At 39.8% G+C, this 16,116-nt stretch overlaps 1 protein-coding gene across 1 annotated transcript in view; it reads right to left on the bottom strand.

Moving 5' to 3' along the window:
• Positions 1–15,512, bottom strand: part of ARFGEF2 (ADP ribosylation factor guanine nucleotide exchange factor 2) — a 38,593-nt gene extending 23,081 nt beyond the window's left edge. Inside the window, exons 1-12 of the mRNA XM_042800983.1 lie at positions 15,226–15,512; positions 7,501–7,531; positions 6,623–6,746; positions 5,751–5,897; positions 4,767–4,946; positions 4,113–4,332; positions 3,361–3,432; positions 2,943–3,085; positions 2,406–2,536; positions 1,639–1,873; positions 1,292–1,391; positions 928–1,067 (exon numbers count right to left, since the gene is read on the bottom strand). Coding sequence (XP_042656917.1) covers positions 928–1,067; positions 1,292–1,391; positions 1,639–1,873; positions 2,406–2,536; positions 2,943–3,085; positions 3,361–3,432; positions 4,113–4,332; positions 4,767–4,946; positions 5,751–5,897; positions 6,623–6,746; positions 7,501–7,531; positions 15,226–15,364 — 1,662 coding nt within the window. The 5' untranslated portion in view covers positions 15,365–15,512. The remainder of the gene's footprint in view (positions 1–927; positions 1,068–1,291; positions 1,392–1,638; positions 1,874–2,405; positions 2,537–2,942; positions 3,086–3,360; positions 3,433–4,112; positions 4,333–4,766; positions 4,947–5,750; positions 5,898–6,622; positions 6,747–7,500; positions 7,532–15,225) is intronic.
• Positions 15,513–16,116: the final 604 nt, after the last annotated feature.

The raw sequence follows: 16,116 nt of genomic DNA, 5'->3' as shown, positions 1-16,116 counted from the left end.
TTTGCCCCTTGATTATTTAGGTTGGATACATCTGGTCCAAAAACTGTAACCAGACTGACACCAGAACACATTCCAGCCGCTTTAAGTACATTGTCTATTGACAGCTGATGAGTACAACTGAGGGGCAATATACACCAAATCCTAAATGCAGCCCTTTTGTTGTATGAATGATTATGATCATTCACTAAGTCTCTAGTGACAAATACTCTCCACAAGCAAGACAAGTGTCTCACTCAGCTATAAAATAAACAGTTCTAGGCAAATCTGAAACAAACATATTCTGATTTTTACTTCCATTTGCTGGTGAAAGGAACAAAGGAAAAAAAAAAAAGTAGTAAAACAATCAGGCAAGCATTGATACGACTCTAATCTAAGGTGTGAGGTACACTTAGATCTGAGACCAACACTGGCACCAAGTTCACTTCAGCCCTGAAACCCATTAGGCTGGGCTAGAAAAACACTGCTGTAGGACAAAGACAACAACAAATATCTGTTCTTGCTGAAAGCAGTCTATACTCCACCCTCATTTTAAGGATTGGGAAAGTATAACTTTAAAAATAAAACACTTATGGTGGAGATATGGCACAAAGTTTGTGCAAAGCATATATAGAAAGAAGGTTTATAAGCTCCAGAAGGAAAGTCATTTCAGTAAGGCAGTGGAAGGCTCATTTGATTCTCTCTCCCATGGCAGCCCAAAAGAGCACAGAACAAGCCTAGTCTCACAATGTAAATATGCAGCAAAATCATCAAGTAAATTAATCATATTGCTTCAGCATCCCATTGCTAATTAGCTAACTCAGAAAGTAAGTAACATCAGTAGGTTGCAGACCACACAAATCACTGGAAGTATCAATAACGATGCAGAGAGCACCATTTATGGAAAAAAAAAAAATAATAGTACTTTATCTTCAAAGGTCTTTTTCTTACCTGTAAAGGTGTCATTCCCAACTCATGCCCACTTCGTCCTTGTGCAATTTTGGACAAATCATTTACAAGTCGTTCAAATATATTAGCAGCGTTTAAATCGCAGTCATAGTTAACATAGATATCCACTACACACTGGGCATCTTGAAAATAAAAGAAAGAGCAATTATTAGGATTCAGTATAACAGCATTTTTAAAAGGAATCAGCCAGTTGGAACAGGCAGACTGGCTTAATGCAGACATTTAACCCTAGCACTACAGGATCAAATTAAATTTTTCACACAAACATTATACGTGGCATTTGTCTTCAAAATAATTTTCATCTGCTGCCAGAGGAAGTCACTGCTTTTCACAACAGTGGAAATACCTGCACAAATTCTAGTTAAAGTCTGAATCACCATCCATTTATGTTCAAAGGAGCTTGAGGAAGTTTCTAGAATATTCAGGAAGATTTCTTTGAAGAACACCTGCAAAATAAATGAGGTAAAGGACTTAAATCTGAAATTTATTAGAACAACTTCAAATGTTCAAATTCATTTCTCTTTGGTAATTTCTCTTTAAGAGTATCATCTCGCGCATATTAGAATTTCAGTACAGTAGTATACGAGTTTATTAAGAAAACAAAACTAAGATGTTAACTTCAAAGTTCCAGCTGGCTCTATTATTGCAGTTTTCATTTGAGCATCATACAAGCGATCGATAAAAGTCTCTCACCTCAATCTGCATTTTTAGATGGGTTTTAAAATTTGAAAGCAGTGTGAGAAAGATGGCAAGAGAGAGTTCAAATACATCAGGAACAGAAGAGACTCCATTTTTAGATAATGCCACACAAAGATATTGCTTGATTGCATTGATGAACATTTCATGTGTCCTGAAAACTGGACCAGCATTCTGCAGTACTGAGAGAAGAAGCTGGAGAGACACTATCTTAGAACGCAATTCATGGGATCTAGAAAAAATGCAACATTAAATATATATTTATTTTATTTCTGAATGCATACTTATATTCAACTTGTATGGCCACTATAGCATTTCTTCCATGTCAGGAAAACAGAACGGCTCTTTTAGTTCACTTCAAAGCCAGGGGCAGGAGGGGTGGAAATCAGCCTGCCAGTGATTTTGGATGACATCTACCATTGTAATCTGGAGATTTTCCAAGAGTATTAACACCTTAGACTAGCATAATAGATGCAACTCAGTGGCACTAAGAAGCATTCCCCCACCCCCCTATCAAAATACTCACAAATACTATAGTCAAGGCCACTTCAACCGATAAGGTTAATAAGCCCGTTACAGAAAAAACAACCCTCAAGTCTTAAATTTTCATAATTTGAAGCAAGTTTCAATCCTAGACTCATCAAGCTAACTAAAACAAGGGCCTGACAAGTGAATTTTGAATACCTGTTTTACTACACAGCAGCTACTTAACTGTCTCCAAAAGCTACCTGAAGAGGACAGTGTAACAAACACAGTCTCATTACTTGGGATCTGGCGGTCCATCACCAAGTGGTTTCATTGAGAGCTTGCACAACGATCTGAACACAAGGAAGGCATCCTTTTGTAGGACATGGGAAAATTTGGCAGCAGCTTGATGTCCAGAAACATCTGTTTCCTTGAGAGCAAGAAACACATTAGATCTTCAGTGAGACAAAGGAATGGAGCAATTAGGAAGATTCCACAGCTCCTCTGAAAATTAGCTACAGATTAAAAAGGAAGAGGTACATTTGGCAAAATTTAAACCAAACCTGAACAGGACAACAAGTGATGTGGATCTTTTCACACACATTGACCAACTTTTCCTCTCCACCCCCACACTATATTAAAATATAACATTCAATTTTAGAACAGTTGTTTTCAATATCTACTTAAATTGCAGTTGCTGCTTCCTTTTCAAACCTGAGCAGGACACATACATTAAAGTTTCCGTCCCTTCCCTCCCCAAAATCCCACTGAATTAACTGGCATGATAAAAAACATTTCTCCTTTCCTAAATATACAGTAACATCCAGTCAACTTACCAGATTATCAGCGGAGGAAACAGATTGCCCATCATCTGGAATCCCGTTTGTTTGTACATTTTCATTACTAGAGCCAGAAAGAACAATATCTGCAGTCTCTAATGCAGATGAAGCCTTAACTGTTATCTGCTTTTCTTCAGCCACTAAAGAGGAAAAAGGAAAACTGATTAAAATCACCCATTGAGCTTTTTTATCCCATGACTTTGTGAAGCTCTACAACCAAGTGGGACAGAAGCAGCACTCGTAAATGAGAGAGTCTCTCACCTACCAGCAAAAGAATATTGTGAGACAATAAAAACCTGTTCTTACTCCCTTAGTAGGTGTTCTTGACAAGATACTTAGTAACAAAAAATAACTTGCACGCTTTTATAATCACAGTAATAAAAGTTTGGCAATATACATGCATCTACTTTACTACCTTTCACAGCTGACTTGACCACATCTTCCAAGATGCCTTCAACCATTTCCTTTCCTCCACCAGTTGTTTCCTCTAATGAAACAGAGATAATTTTGAATTAGTACTTCTGTTTGGTAAGAAGGTAGAAAGGAGATGCATGACAGAGGCAGAAATGTTAAAAATTATAGGTTTTCTTTAGTAGTTCTCCTCTAAAGTAATTTCCGAGAAGTCATACAAAAATACTCGTTGATGTTATTTCCATTGTTTAAAACAAAGCACTGATATTTTAATGCAGTGTTTTTGTCATTTGTATTTATCATATCAACTGTTACAAACTTTTACTTTTGGAATACCCTATGTTTCTAATTTGGGTACAATATATGTTTATGATAAGGTCTTCATAACACACATTATTTTTATCACAGGACTTCAGTTACCCCAAAGCGATTCTGTCACTTCCCACATACCATGATTACTCTCTTACTTTGCTTCTCCTTTATCAACCTAATCAAATTAAATTTCATTATAATTCTATATACATCAACTATATATAGTTGTACTAGAATTTTAGAGAAAACATAAGCCTTTCTTCAATGGCTATAATGTTGTAGACAAGCTAAGGATGGCCTGCATACTCTGAACAACTACTGAGAAAATGTAAGCATGATTTGAGTCAATAATCCCCATCACTTCTTCCCAAAACAGCCTAAACACACATTTTCTGACAGAAACATTGTAACTGAAAGCAACAGATACAACCCATTCTTGTTCACCTGGTGCTGAAAGAGTCAGATCCTGCTCCAACTTAACATCGCCATTTTCTGCCCTCTCAGGCTCACCATTTGTTAATTCCACACTTAAAGGAACAGTGTGTTTGCCTTCCTGATAGCTGTGCTTTAACTGACTAATTTTCGGAGACTTGGACACCACTTGAATTGCCGGAGACTGGGATTTTTGCTGATTTGTTTTTTCTACTTCTCTGGATTCCTGTATCTTAAAAAAAACCCAATATGTAAAAGTTAATCTAAGGCACAAAACAGAGTAAGGGTAAACAGACATCTATGATGACTGAAGTTGCTTTGTGAACTCACGTGTTAACAACAAAAAAAACAGTGAAAATATAATGACTTGGCCAGTCAAATTAAAGAGACACTCTTCAAGCTTATTTCAAAAGCATCCCATCATTTGCTTATACAAAGCTATTTGGCAGAAACTACAGTGTGAAACCCTGTTATCAGCAAGAAGCTTGATAATTTTAATCAGTCAGTATGCTTCATTACAGAATTTAACAGTTTTTTTTTTTTTTAATTAAATCAATAGATATCCAACTACAATAACGGACCCATTAAAAACAAAAATAAAAAAAAGTTTTCTGTTCAGTTGTCAAGCCTAAAAGTGTAAGAGGAGTGAATGTAATAGTTACATACAGCTTGATTTTCCATCCGTGTAAAAATTACATTTAACATCTGTGTAAGGGTAGCTTTGGCAGTTGTCTGATTAATAAGATTTTTACTGGCCAGATAGATGTTGTAACAGGTTCTAACAGTCTGAAGAATTGTTCCTTCATGAATTTCTATATATGGAGATGTTACTGCCGTGAGGAGAGCCTGAAAAAGTCCATAACACAGTAAAAATTAAATCTAAGCAAGTAGGTAGCAATACATTTCATGCAGGTCTTCCATAATAATCAATGGGTTTGTTATGAAACACATATCTGTTTGTAAGACTTTATAAGGAACTTCTAGTTCTCTGAAACAACATTTCAAATCCAAGACAGTTTAACAGAACTTCCACATATCTCTGTTCTCTCCTAAGCTGTTAAAGTGTTTTATCACAACTAGTTTTCCACTAGTTGTTGGTCAATTGGTCTATACTGCCACCAAATTAGATTACTAGAAGGTTCACCAACTTCTAACCTCAGCTACATTAGCCCAAGCAGATTTCAGAACCAGAACACACACCACTTGTACTACTGTGCCCGAGAATATACACTGCAGATCTCCCTGGAAAAAGGGAGATGAGAGCAGACAGGCTAGAACCATGATACTGCATCACAGCCACAGTGCCTTCAGTTGAAGGCTGATAGCAATTCATTGGCCTAACGAGTGTGGGCATTACTAGCCCAGATGATGAACATCAAACTGTCTGCAAGATAAAGTATCCAGGCCATGGCTCATCCCAGAAAGGAGGACAAACATTTATAACATATTTCTGCTTCACCACGAGGAAATACATTTCACATACCAAGTCTGACCTGGTGACAGCCTCCCTAAATTCAACAACACATCTAACAGTGTAAGAAATGGAGAAACTGGGCCCTAAGTAGTGGTTCACATTAATTTTTTTTTCAGTTACAAAATCAGACACGGAAAGCAAGTTAATATCACACCAAAATGAACCAAATAAAATACCTTAATTATTTGCAGTTGCACTCCTTCATCTGTTTGAGGGCCCTGAAAGCAATTGCAAATGGTTTCAACTATTCGGTCAATCAGCCGTTTTCCAGGAGCTCCACTGTCTGGAGCATTGCCAGTGATATGTCCATATGCAATGAGTTTCTAGGTAGAAAGACTGAAGGTTAGACAGCCATATACTGTTAAGTAAAATACTGTTAAGTAAAAGTCCATCATAAAAAGGGGGTTTTAGACAGCATACCTCACTTAACTAGTTTTAACACAAAAATGTAACACCATCAAGAGTCTGGCTACCTAATACTTGGACTGTTCACGCATCTAGACAAAACAGATTTAGTAAGTGGATATGTAAGCTTTTTCCACCTAGACCTTTTCTTCTTACCATAACCAGCCAAAATTTTAACATCAATCTTTGTACCTATTCACACCAGAGAGGTTCTGCCTTGAAAACGCATTCAATTTTTCTTTAAGAATCTAAGAAGGAACAAGGTAGAAAGATTGCAGAGTTTGACCTCCCATCACATCAGCACTATAAGAAAGACCACTATAAATACTCCTTTTAAAGCACTACAGATTAAACATCTTTACTGAATAATGTAAGAGTTCACGAGTTTTGTTAAAGGCTTGCTTCACTATAAAACAACACACACACATATTTCATACTTTGACAAGACACACTTTCAGCCAAGCCTAATAATAAGCTATTAGACATGGTTTATGCACCTAGGTAGCCACAGCAGGTATCTTCACAGCTGTATGTACTTAGGACAGTATTATTTCTTCACTCCAAGAATGTCAACAGCACACAAGATTTCTGTAACTGCACATTTCTCCATTTCACTCTGTCCAAGTTTAAACAGAACAGTTACCTGTAAACAATCCAGTGAAGTACTGACAATGCGTGGAGATTTTGACTGGCAGGCCAGTTCAAATGGAAGGAAATATTTATCTGCTTCAATGAAGTTAGCTTTTGGTGGAGCAGCAGTGCCTTCTCTAGGTCAGATAAGAAGAGTTATTAATTTTTCTGAACATGTATATCACAGCAAACTACACCTCCTTTTCTAAATTTAAAGCTGAATGGTACATAGCAGCATACAAATGTAATGCAAGTTTGTCACACATACTTTTTAAAAATCAATATTGTATCTGATCTTTCTCACATATTCTTCAACTTAACTCTTCCCTTGTTACTCTCCAACGCTGTCCCGCTATCTGAAATACTGGAGAACTCCTACACAACTTAAATGATAAATCTATCAAAGTTATTCCAAATTAATTAAACAGGGGTCATATGAAGAACATCAAACAAAAAGAAACACACTGGGGCCTCCTTTTACATGATAGCACACTGCTGGAAAAGTGTTTTAAAATTTGGATTTAAGTAATATTTAGATCAGTATTCTTGATCTAAGTAGTTAAGGGCATATACTATCCAACAGATGATACCTAATGCTCTTAATATAGCCTCATAGGAAGTAATGAAGCCAGTAAAAGCAAGTGAAAAACTAGCACCTTTTAGAAGTTTTGCAATTTTTTCATAGTGAAATTCAGAGGCAGTTATGGCTTGAGTACCCATACCCACAAACATTCTGTAATTGGAACACATTGGCTATATCACGTTTTTAGCAGAAGGATAGCTGGGTATTCACAAATTCATTGCCATAATGTATACACATTCGTACATTTCCACAATCAAATTATTCTGCTTGCTGTTTTCTGCCATAGTTTACAGCAGTTAATAATTTACCTTTGCTTTTCCAGCTCCGCTTTTATTTCATCTGGAAAAAGGAAAAAAAATTCCAAGTATTTAACACACAGCATAAGTTATCATTGTCAATAACACAAAAAATGAAAATGTAATAAAGCAAAGCTGTTTCAAACCAGAAATCTTACAGTTCAGTACTTGCTATTCTTTTCCTGTAACATCTTCAGCATCAGAGACCGTAGGCAGTTACATCACTTATTGGAAGGCATATCTCTCAACTTCTACATGAAAAAGTTTATTTTTTCCAAACATTCTTACCAAAAGATATGTCTAAAAAACACAAGTATAGTATGCAATTTTTTTACAAAAGTCTACATCGTGGAGAGCTCAGGTCTGCAGAAGTCTTTAAGCCACTGCATAAATCATTAGTTCAATGCACCAGACCTTCCTGTAAACTACAATGCTAGTTAGCCTGCTTTTGTTAAACCTCTCATTGTGACATCAGCTGAACAAACAAACTCTCAAGAGATAAGAATTCTTAAATGCATGCTATCATTTTGTCAGCAGAGCTTTTTTTTTTTTTTTTAAATTACCCTTTAAGGGAGCTTTTCATAAAATTAAATCCAGAAGGTAAAAAGTTTCTCTCATGTCTCTTGTATACAGCAGCAAATCTCAAAGATCCCAGTATGGCGTTTTAAGAGTTTCTAACATATCACCATGATACACAACACAAACTAGAACTGTACTACACCAGAAACAGCAGAAGCACATACTGTGAACACTGACAAAGAAAATAACAAAAATAGCACACAGGCTGCACAGCTACAATCATCTGTAACATCATATGGAATCCTGTCCACCCCACCCTATCTCACACACCTGCAAATTATCATGCCCACAGAACTCGTTTCAATTGCAGTTACCAAAAATGAATCGTTTACTCAATACTTGCTCTCCACAACTCTGAGAGGCACCATTGTTTGGGATTAGATGTCCACAGTTCAGATTATTTCAATGCTGCCTGTGAACCTCTGTCCCAGAAGCATCAATACACAAAGTATACTAACAAATGAGGACCGCAACAAACACCTATTACAGGTTTTTGCACAGTCCTACTGCTCAATGAATGTTACAAGAATTAACCTTTGCAGAGTATGCCTATTCTGTAGCATTACTACCCCTATTTTATAGGCAAAATGGAACCAAAATGCAGAGGAAATCTGTAAAACTACAAGCGGTGAATGACAAGCCACATCCAGGACTGGGACTTGCTATTCTATCTGCCATACTCTTTCATTAATGAAAGTCAATCTGACAACCATTAGCAAGAAATGATGTAACAAGAACTGAAGTAACATCATCCACCCTACAGTCAACAAAATAATAAACAACAGAAAAATGGAACAGTCACAGGCCTACAATACATCATGGCTCTGTTCAGAAGTCCACCATTCCCTAATCAAGTCCATCATGCAAACAATCATGTCCAGTATTTTGAAAGGAGAGACAGTTTTCGCTTGCCAGTATGGCACAAGTCAGTGGCACGGCAATGAACTGAGACAAGCTCATAGCCCCAATGCCTGCGATTTCAGAATTAGAAGTAACTTTGCAGCTCCGTGACAGTGCAAACCAGCACTGTCATCCCCTAATACTTGAGGCTTCAACTGGTAAGAAGATTCAACAGGTTTCCCATGCCAAGGGCAATGTAAATCCTAACACAGCACCACTTCTTGGATCAATGCTTTCTTCATTCCAGTATCCTGCTGGATAATCACCAGGATGGCTACTCAGAGGTTCAACTGAGCAAAATTTGAATTCAGTGTTGTTTATTTTATTAATTTCCTCATCTTTAACATCGTATTATGATCCACAGAGCTACTGAGAACAACATACACTAACAGACTTGTCAATTTACTGTGTCCCTATTTAGATCTGTCTTACTATTAGAGCAGTGTATTGCTGTTGCCTACAAGAACTGGTTGCTTAAAACACAGTTTTCCGGGTAGCGTTACACGTTCAGAACGCTTAGTCCTGCCTCTAGGTCTTGGCAGAGAAAGGCATATTTTAGCTATGGCCAGAATTCCAAGTACAGCAGGATGCCAGGGTGGTCAGCTATAACACAGTTAATGCTGTATTTCAGGCACCCTGTAGAACTAAGGTTTACACAGCTTTTTTTAATGAACGCAAAAATTCACCACTCTCTGAATCAAGTTTATTTTTACAAAGCAGAAAGACTGCCTGAGTTACCCAAGTGGTCCTCCTTGCACTAAAAATGGTAATTTGCCTACCTCAGAAATAAAAGGCTTCCTTGATTTGATAATGTTTTGGTCAAGTCAGACTAAACACCTTCTGAATACTCACAGGTATTTCTACAGCACATGAAATAGCTTTCTATTTCACATATAAAAGAGCTGCTGCAATTTTTTTCCCATTGGCCGATCAATAAGTGAATATCATCAGGGATACAGTAGAAGACACAAACATATCTAATACATCTAGCTCAGTGAATGTGACTTTTCTTTAGGGCTTACTTGTTTGCACATTTATCCACTTCCCACTCCTCCTCAGCAGCCTCTTCAGAACTTGTGCACAAGTCTAACTTTTGCGATTCTTGAACTGAAACTCAAACCTATTTAGCATCCACTATTCTGGCCAGCCAGTCTGTTACTCAAAACTTGTCTCAGTTCATCCAGTTTGATTTTGACATCCTTCTTTCCACAGCACCCAGCTGAAGGAAAGCTGAAGGTCATACACACCATCTTCATTCTGCCATACTATTTAGTGGGAGGTGGACAAGGAGGGTTTGTTGAGGGGTTCCTTGATGGGGGGAGAAGGGTCCAATATATAAAATCCTCACCTGAAAAATGTTCATTTAAAAAAAAAATTCAAACCACAGTAGGAATATTGTAGCAATGAGTTCACCCAAGAAAAAAAGGTTAATTTGTAAAGTTTAATACTAGAAAAAATAAGGTTTCATTGTGTAGGATATGTTATTCTCAGCTACAGAAGTGCTCACTTCCACATTTAGTGTATAACTAAGTAATGCTATTTTTTTCCAAATCTCTGTATCCTACTGAAATAACTTCTTTCTTTCAAAGAGATCACTTTACCCCTATACTGTTTGTTAGCAAAGCAGCATAGCAAAAAAGTTTTGAATCAAAACTTCACAAAGATTTTAGCCTTAAGGAGACATGATCACACCCATCTTTACTGATAGGTATATTGGATCTTCCATTAGAAAAATATGTAACACTAGCATCCCATATTAGAGCACTGACAATTTCACTCTCAGAAATATTCTGTAAATGTAAAAAATAAAAATCTAACCAAGGCCTGACCAAGCTCCCCACAGTTTTATATAATAAAGGTTTTTCTAAAGCCATATAAAAACATCTGCACCACAAGAGTATTTTAATAGATAATGATTGCAGGAAAGAATAAATGAAAGGACAAAACCAAGTTACAGGCATGCCTCTGCCACTGATTGCATCAAAAGAGTTTGGAAATCTCCACATTTAAAAGTGCTTATTGGGTGGTCTGACCACCAAAAGTGAGTGAAACAGAAATTGTTGCCTAATTGAAGTCCGTTGCCATGATCAGCTTCCCAAGCCCAAACCATGCACAAGCAGCTTCCAGAAACCCACCGCCACACTCTGCTCTTCCAGTCAGGATTAAGGGGCACAGCTCAATTCCCTTCCACAGCTGCAGAACACATTCTGAGTTTTGGTCAACATCTGCTCATCACAGCACAACGCTGACTCCTCAGTTGGTGCTTTCGGTACTAGACCTACCAGCTACTTTCAAGGCCAGAATGTATCGGCATACATTGCGTCTACTTCAGTCAGAAACATCTTCAACTGCGGGCACTGCATGTGCTGCCCACTCAACGCAAGCCTTTCAGCATTCCTACCAGGCAACACAACTGGAATAACAAGCAAGGCTGTGCAGCAATTTCTCACAGAGCTTCTGGCCATAATAACAGCAGGACGAAGCTTGTGCTGAGACTACAATCATTCTATACTAGATGGATGGTTTAAGTTTGTTTGTATTGGAAATTATATATTAAAATGGAGGAAATAATTGCCTACGAGCAATTACATGCATCTTATGTTAACGTACAGCCAACTTTGTCTCAGTGGAAGCAAACTAGCTCCTGTGCAAAAAATGGCATAGCTTGTGTTAGCACAAGGACACAAGCAATGTCTTTCCATAGCTTGTCAGAACACCGGACCGCAGTGCCAATAAAAACATGGAGCAGCAGCAAAAGCTTCCCTCCCCCCAACCCGGTAATGTCTACTGCATTGCCTAATTCCAGGCTGCCTTAAACTTACATCAAAAAACCCAACACCCCATATTTATTGATTCTATCGATCGAGAACCCTTCAGAAAAGGCTGCCACAATGAAGCAAGACTATCTCCTCTTTGCCCCAGTGTTCTCAAAACATGACAGCCAAGTGACTACCAAATTAAGAAACACAAACTCCTTTTAGACATCTGTCGTTTATACCCAGAGACTTCTTAAACACACAACTAGATTCCTAAGTGAAGGCATGGTTTAAGAGATTACTTTTTTTTAAAAAAACTCATTAACAAGTTAACAAATTCTGTTGTTTACAAAGCTCGAAGGTATGTACGTGGAGGTGCCTAGGCAATCAAAGAAGGTCGCATAAGCAGGCTAGCTGCACAATATGTCATTAAAAACAGTCCTAATAGGTCAAGAGTAATAGTTTATATGAGACAACCAGGCACACAATTAGCATTGGATGAATATGAACTGCTGTGATACATACTGTCTGTGTTGCACTGTAAATTTTTCAGGATAGAGAATATTTCAGGGGATTTACTAAGAACCAGGTGTACCTAGAGCTCTATGTAAATGCTTATTAAGCGACTATTTTTATACAATACACTGGCTGTCTGTTGAAAACACAGTTTTCTAAAGCAGAGCAGAACAGCTTCTCAGTTTAAAAACCTCCATTTCTCCCAATCTCTCCTGGGGCTTACTGGTACTGAGAGTACAGGATACAACCGTTATACCTACTGATGAAGCAAGAGACTGAATGAAGGAATCTATTCAAACCCCGCTTACTCAACATTAACACTGTATATTTCAAAGGAGGGGGTGAACAGAACTAAAAAAAAAAAAAAAAAAAAAAACAACACACCAGAAAATGACCACTGTGAACTGATTTTGTTCCTTTTTCCCAAACCTGTGATGTTTATGTCCTATCTGAGCCTATGTTACTTCTCATTTCTACAAAGTCATGGAGATATTTTGCAATTCAGAACTGTACAGTAGTAGTCCAGTGAAAGGTATATTACTGAGAAAGGTAGAGGAAAAAAGGTAAGAACAGTTTAAAATTAGAAAATATTAAAATGATGATAAAAGAATACATGTATTTCCCACATAAGAATGAGAGAAATTTTCAATTAGTAATTTCCTTGATTTCTCAGGAGTTGAACACATTCAAAACAATAAAGAACTCATGTTAAAGAAAACAAGAACATCATTCCCACAGTTAGAAACATTCCTCTGCCTCATCAAACAAAAAAATTAAAGCATATGTAATTAAAAGAAACACCACTGCAGTAACACTACAGCTGAAATTGTAGAAATAGTTGGAGGTTAATTTATATTAGGTAGTTTTAGAATACACCAGTTCCTCTCTATTTAGAAAAAAGATGTATCATAAACTTCCCTAGTACCGAGAGCAGATACTATTTACACATAAGCCATGCCTGTGTTGACTGCTTCAGAAATGGTACAATACCTCAAGGCTCCATTAAAAAGACCATTGCATAAATGAGACTGCACAGTGCATGGAATTTAGTAAGAGGCAGAAAGGGATTACTTGAAGTATGACATGGAGAAAAGAAAAAAGGAAAACAACAGCTTACACAATTACCAGTTTCATAGAGTTAACTTTACATCTCCCTCAACCTGATTTAATTTTACTCAGAGTTAACTGGACTTTTTTATTATTATTCAAAACACCGAAGCTTCTTTCATCCATAACAGTTTGTGTAGATTATGAAGTCTGGTCTGAATTCCTCAGACTGCAAGTAATGCTCTTACCACGTTTTCTAGCATTTTTACTATTGCATAGAGCTTGATAATTAAGCTAACACTATTGAAACTGCAGTCACATTCTTAGTTAATATAAAGTATAAGCTTAATTAAACTTATGTAAATAAAACTAAACAGTTAGGGAAACAAAATCACATGTAAATAAAAGAAGTCACATTCATGTTGGCAACTTAAAATGATGCAACAACATTCACTAAATATAACAAAGATCTTTTAGTACAGTAATCAGGGACCTGCTAGGGCAGGACAGTTGGGTAACAGAAGGTTATCTATTCATGCTGACCTCTGCTTTAGTCCAGGAAAGCAGAGTCTTTTTTTTTTTTTCCAAGCAAGATTAGCAAAAAAACATGTCCATCATCACAAGCATTAGCTACCCTCAAATGCACTGTACCTTAAAATATGCAGACACAATAGTTATAATCCAACATGTAAATGCTAATATGGGGCTATTGCACAATAGCCCTCTCCCAAAATCATAATCTCTGATGTGTTAGCAAACATAAAGACCTTCACTAGCAATCTTTCAAGAAAGTTCCCTTTCTCACCCCCTAAATATATTTACATAGCAGCAAAACATGTTCCCAATCCTGTAACTGGGTTGGGTGCATGCTGGGGAAGAAATCTGGAAAAGGAAGTAAGTAGGAAAAGTAGTTTCTAACTGCTGGGGCACACATATTATACTATTGCTCACAATGTCAACTTTAAATCATTTAAAAATACCCTTCTGTCTGCTTACCTTTCTCTGGATATAATATCACTACAACTAGGTGCTACAAATTTCTTGAAGGTAAGGATTGTGGGAAAGAAAATAAAAATGACAGCTATTTTTCGAGCTTGCTTTCACAGTGCATTGGACAGAACTTGCATCTGCCCAGTTTCCTTACACACTCAATCTGTCTTCTGTACTGAATTCAGTGCATGTTCCCAAATTAAAGTAAAAATATCGGCACAAAGCAACCAAAACTGTAAGAGATATGTTACTTTTGCAAATTAAGAAAGGCCACAGAGAATTCCAACTACAAGAGCTATACTCATTCAGCTAGCTTATTCTTCCCCCTTCATAATATACCATATGTTGTCAAAACTTTTAACAGAGACCTATACCATCAATTTGTACTTTCAGGAGATTTCAAGACCAGTCCACAAACTTCACAAAAAAGTATTTTCAGTTCTGCAAGACACCACTGACACTATGTGTACTCAGCTACACCACTAACAGTTTTCAGCCAGTCCAACACTGAGCAGGAGACACCACGTCAGAAAATTACTAGCCCTGGAAGATTTGAGACTCAGCAAGTCAAGGGCCTTCATCAGTTTCCTAGTTTAAAAGTTTATCAATAATGTCCTCGAAATTGGCTCTGAAGTGACAAGCCCAAATCCCTCGTTTCATACCGAGACCAGAACTTAATCTAACAGAGCTGGGGGTTCCCCCCCGCATTTGCGCGCCCCGCATTAGAGAGAGAACTCTTCCCCCCCCGCTCCCAAGTCCCGCGCCCAGGCGGGGCCCCGCAGGCAGCCCGGCAGCGGGGGACCCGGGACCCGCTCGCAGCCCGCGGGGCCCCGCCGTGGCAGAGGGCAGCAGCGGAGCGGGGGGGAGCGGCGGCACGGCCCCGCCGCAGCGGGTGAGCCGGGATCCCCCGGGCGGGGCGGCGCAGGCGGGGGGACCCCGCGGGACTCACCCAGCGCCACCTGGCAGGCTCTGCGCAGCTGCCCGTGCGGGGGCCGCCTCGCCTCCTTCTCCGCCAGGATCTTCTCCAGGGCCCGCGACACGAACATGCTCTTGGTGCGGGCGTCCTGCTCGCGGGACGGGGGCTGCATGGCGCGGCGGCGGGGGTGTCGCCGGGACCGGTGCTCAAAGCCCGCGGCCGCGCTGCGGCCCCATCACCCGGAAGAGACGCGACTCCCTCAGCGGCCGCCACCGCGCCGCCGCCACGGCGCCGCCATATTGGCACCGTCACGTGACTCGGGCTACCACCACCCCACCCCCCCCTTCCTGCGATGACCCCCGACCCCTCCGCGCCGCCGATAGTGACAGGCGGAGGGGGGGTGGGCGGGGCCGGCGGGGGGTGGGCGGGGCCGGCGGGGGGTGGGCGGGGCCGGCGGGGGGCGGGCGGGGCGGGCGGGGGGCGGGCGGGGCGGGCGGGGGGCGGGGCCGGCGGCGGGGGCGGCGGGGGCGGGGCAGGGGGCGGGGTGGGCTGTGCGGGCTGTGCGGCCGCGGCTGTGTCAGCAGCTGATTGGAATTAAACAAAATTAACCACCCCCCGCTCGCCGGTTCGGGGTTCTGGCGAGCTGCTAAGCCATTTGTGGCGACCAGCGTTCGCACGAGCCCTTCCCTGTGCCGGTGTGTGCGGGCGAGGCCTGCCCCGCCTCTCCGGGAAAGGGGGAATCCCGCGCCCCACGCGCGGGGAGCCCCCCCGGCTTTTCAAAAAAAAAAAAAAAAAAATTGGCCTCTTTCTTCGTCCCTACGCTTTCTGGGTGTAAAACGCGACTAAATTACTTGCTGTAATGCAAAATACTTAAGCGGAAATTGGTCTCTTGGGTCTCGGGTACAAATTTCGGTATCAGTAAGA

The sequence above is a fragment of the Tyto alba genome, unplaced genomic scaffold, assembly GCF_018691265.1.
Source record: "Tyto alba isolate M040663 unplaced genomic scaffold, T.alba_DEE_v4.0 Super-Scaffold_33, whole genome shotgun sequence".
NCBI classification, from domain to species: Eukaryota; Metazoa; Chordata; class Aves; order Strigiformes; family Tytonidae; genus Tyto; species Tyto alba.
The sequence above is the reverse complement of the archived record's forward strand: the minus strand, read 5'-3'. Positions and strand labels throughout refer to the sequence as shown.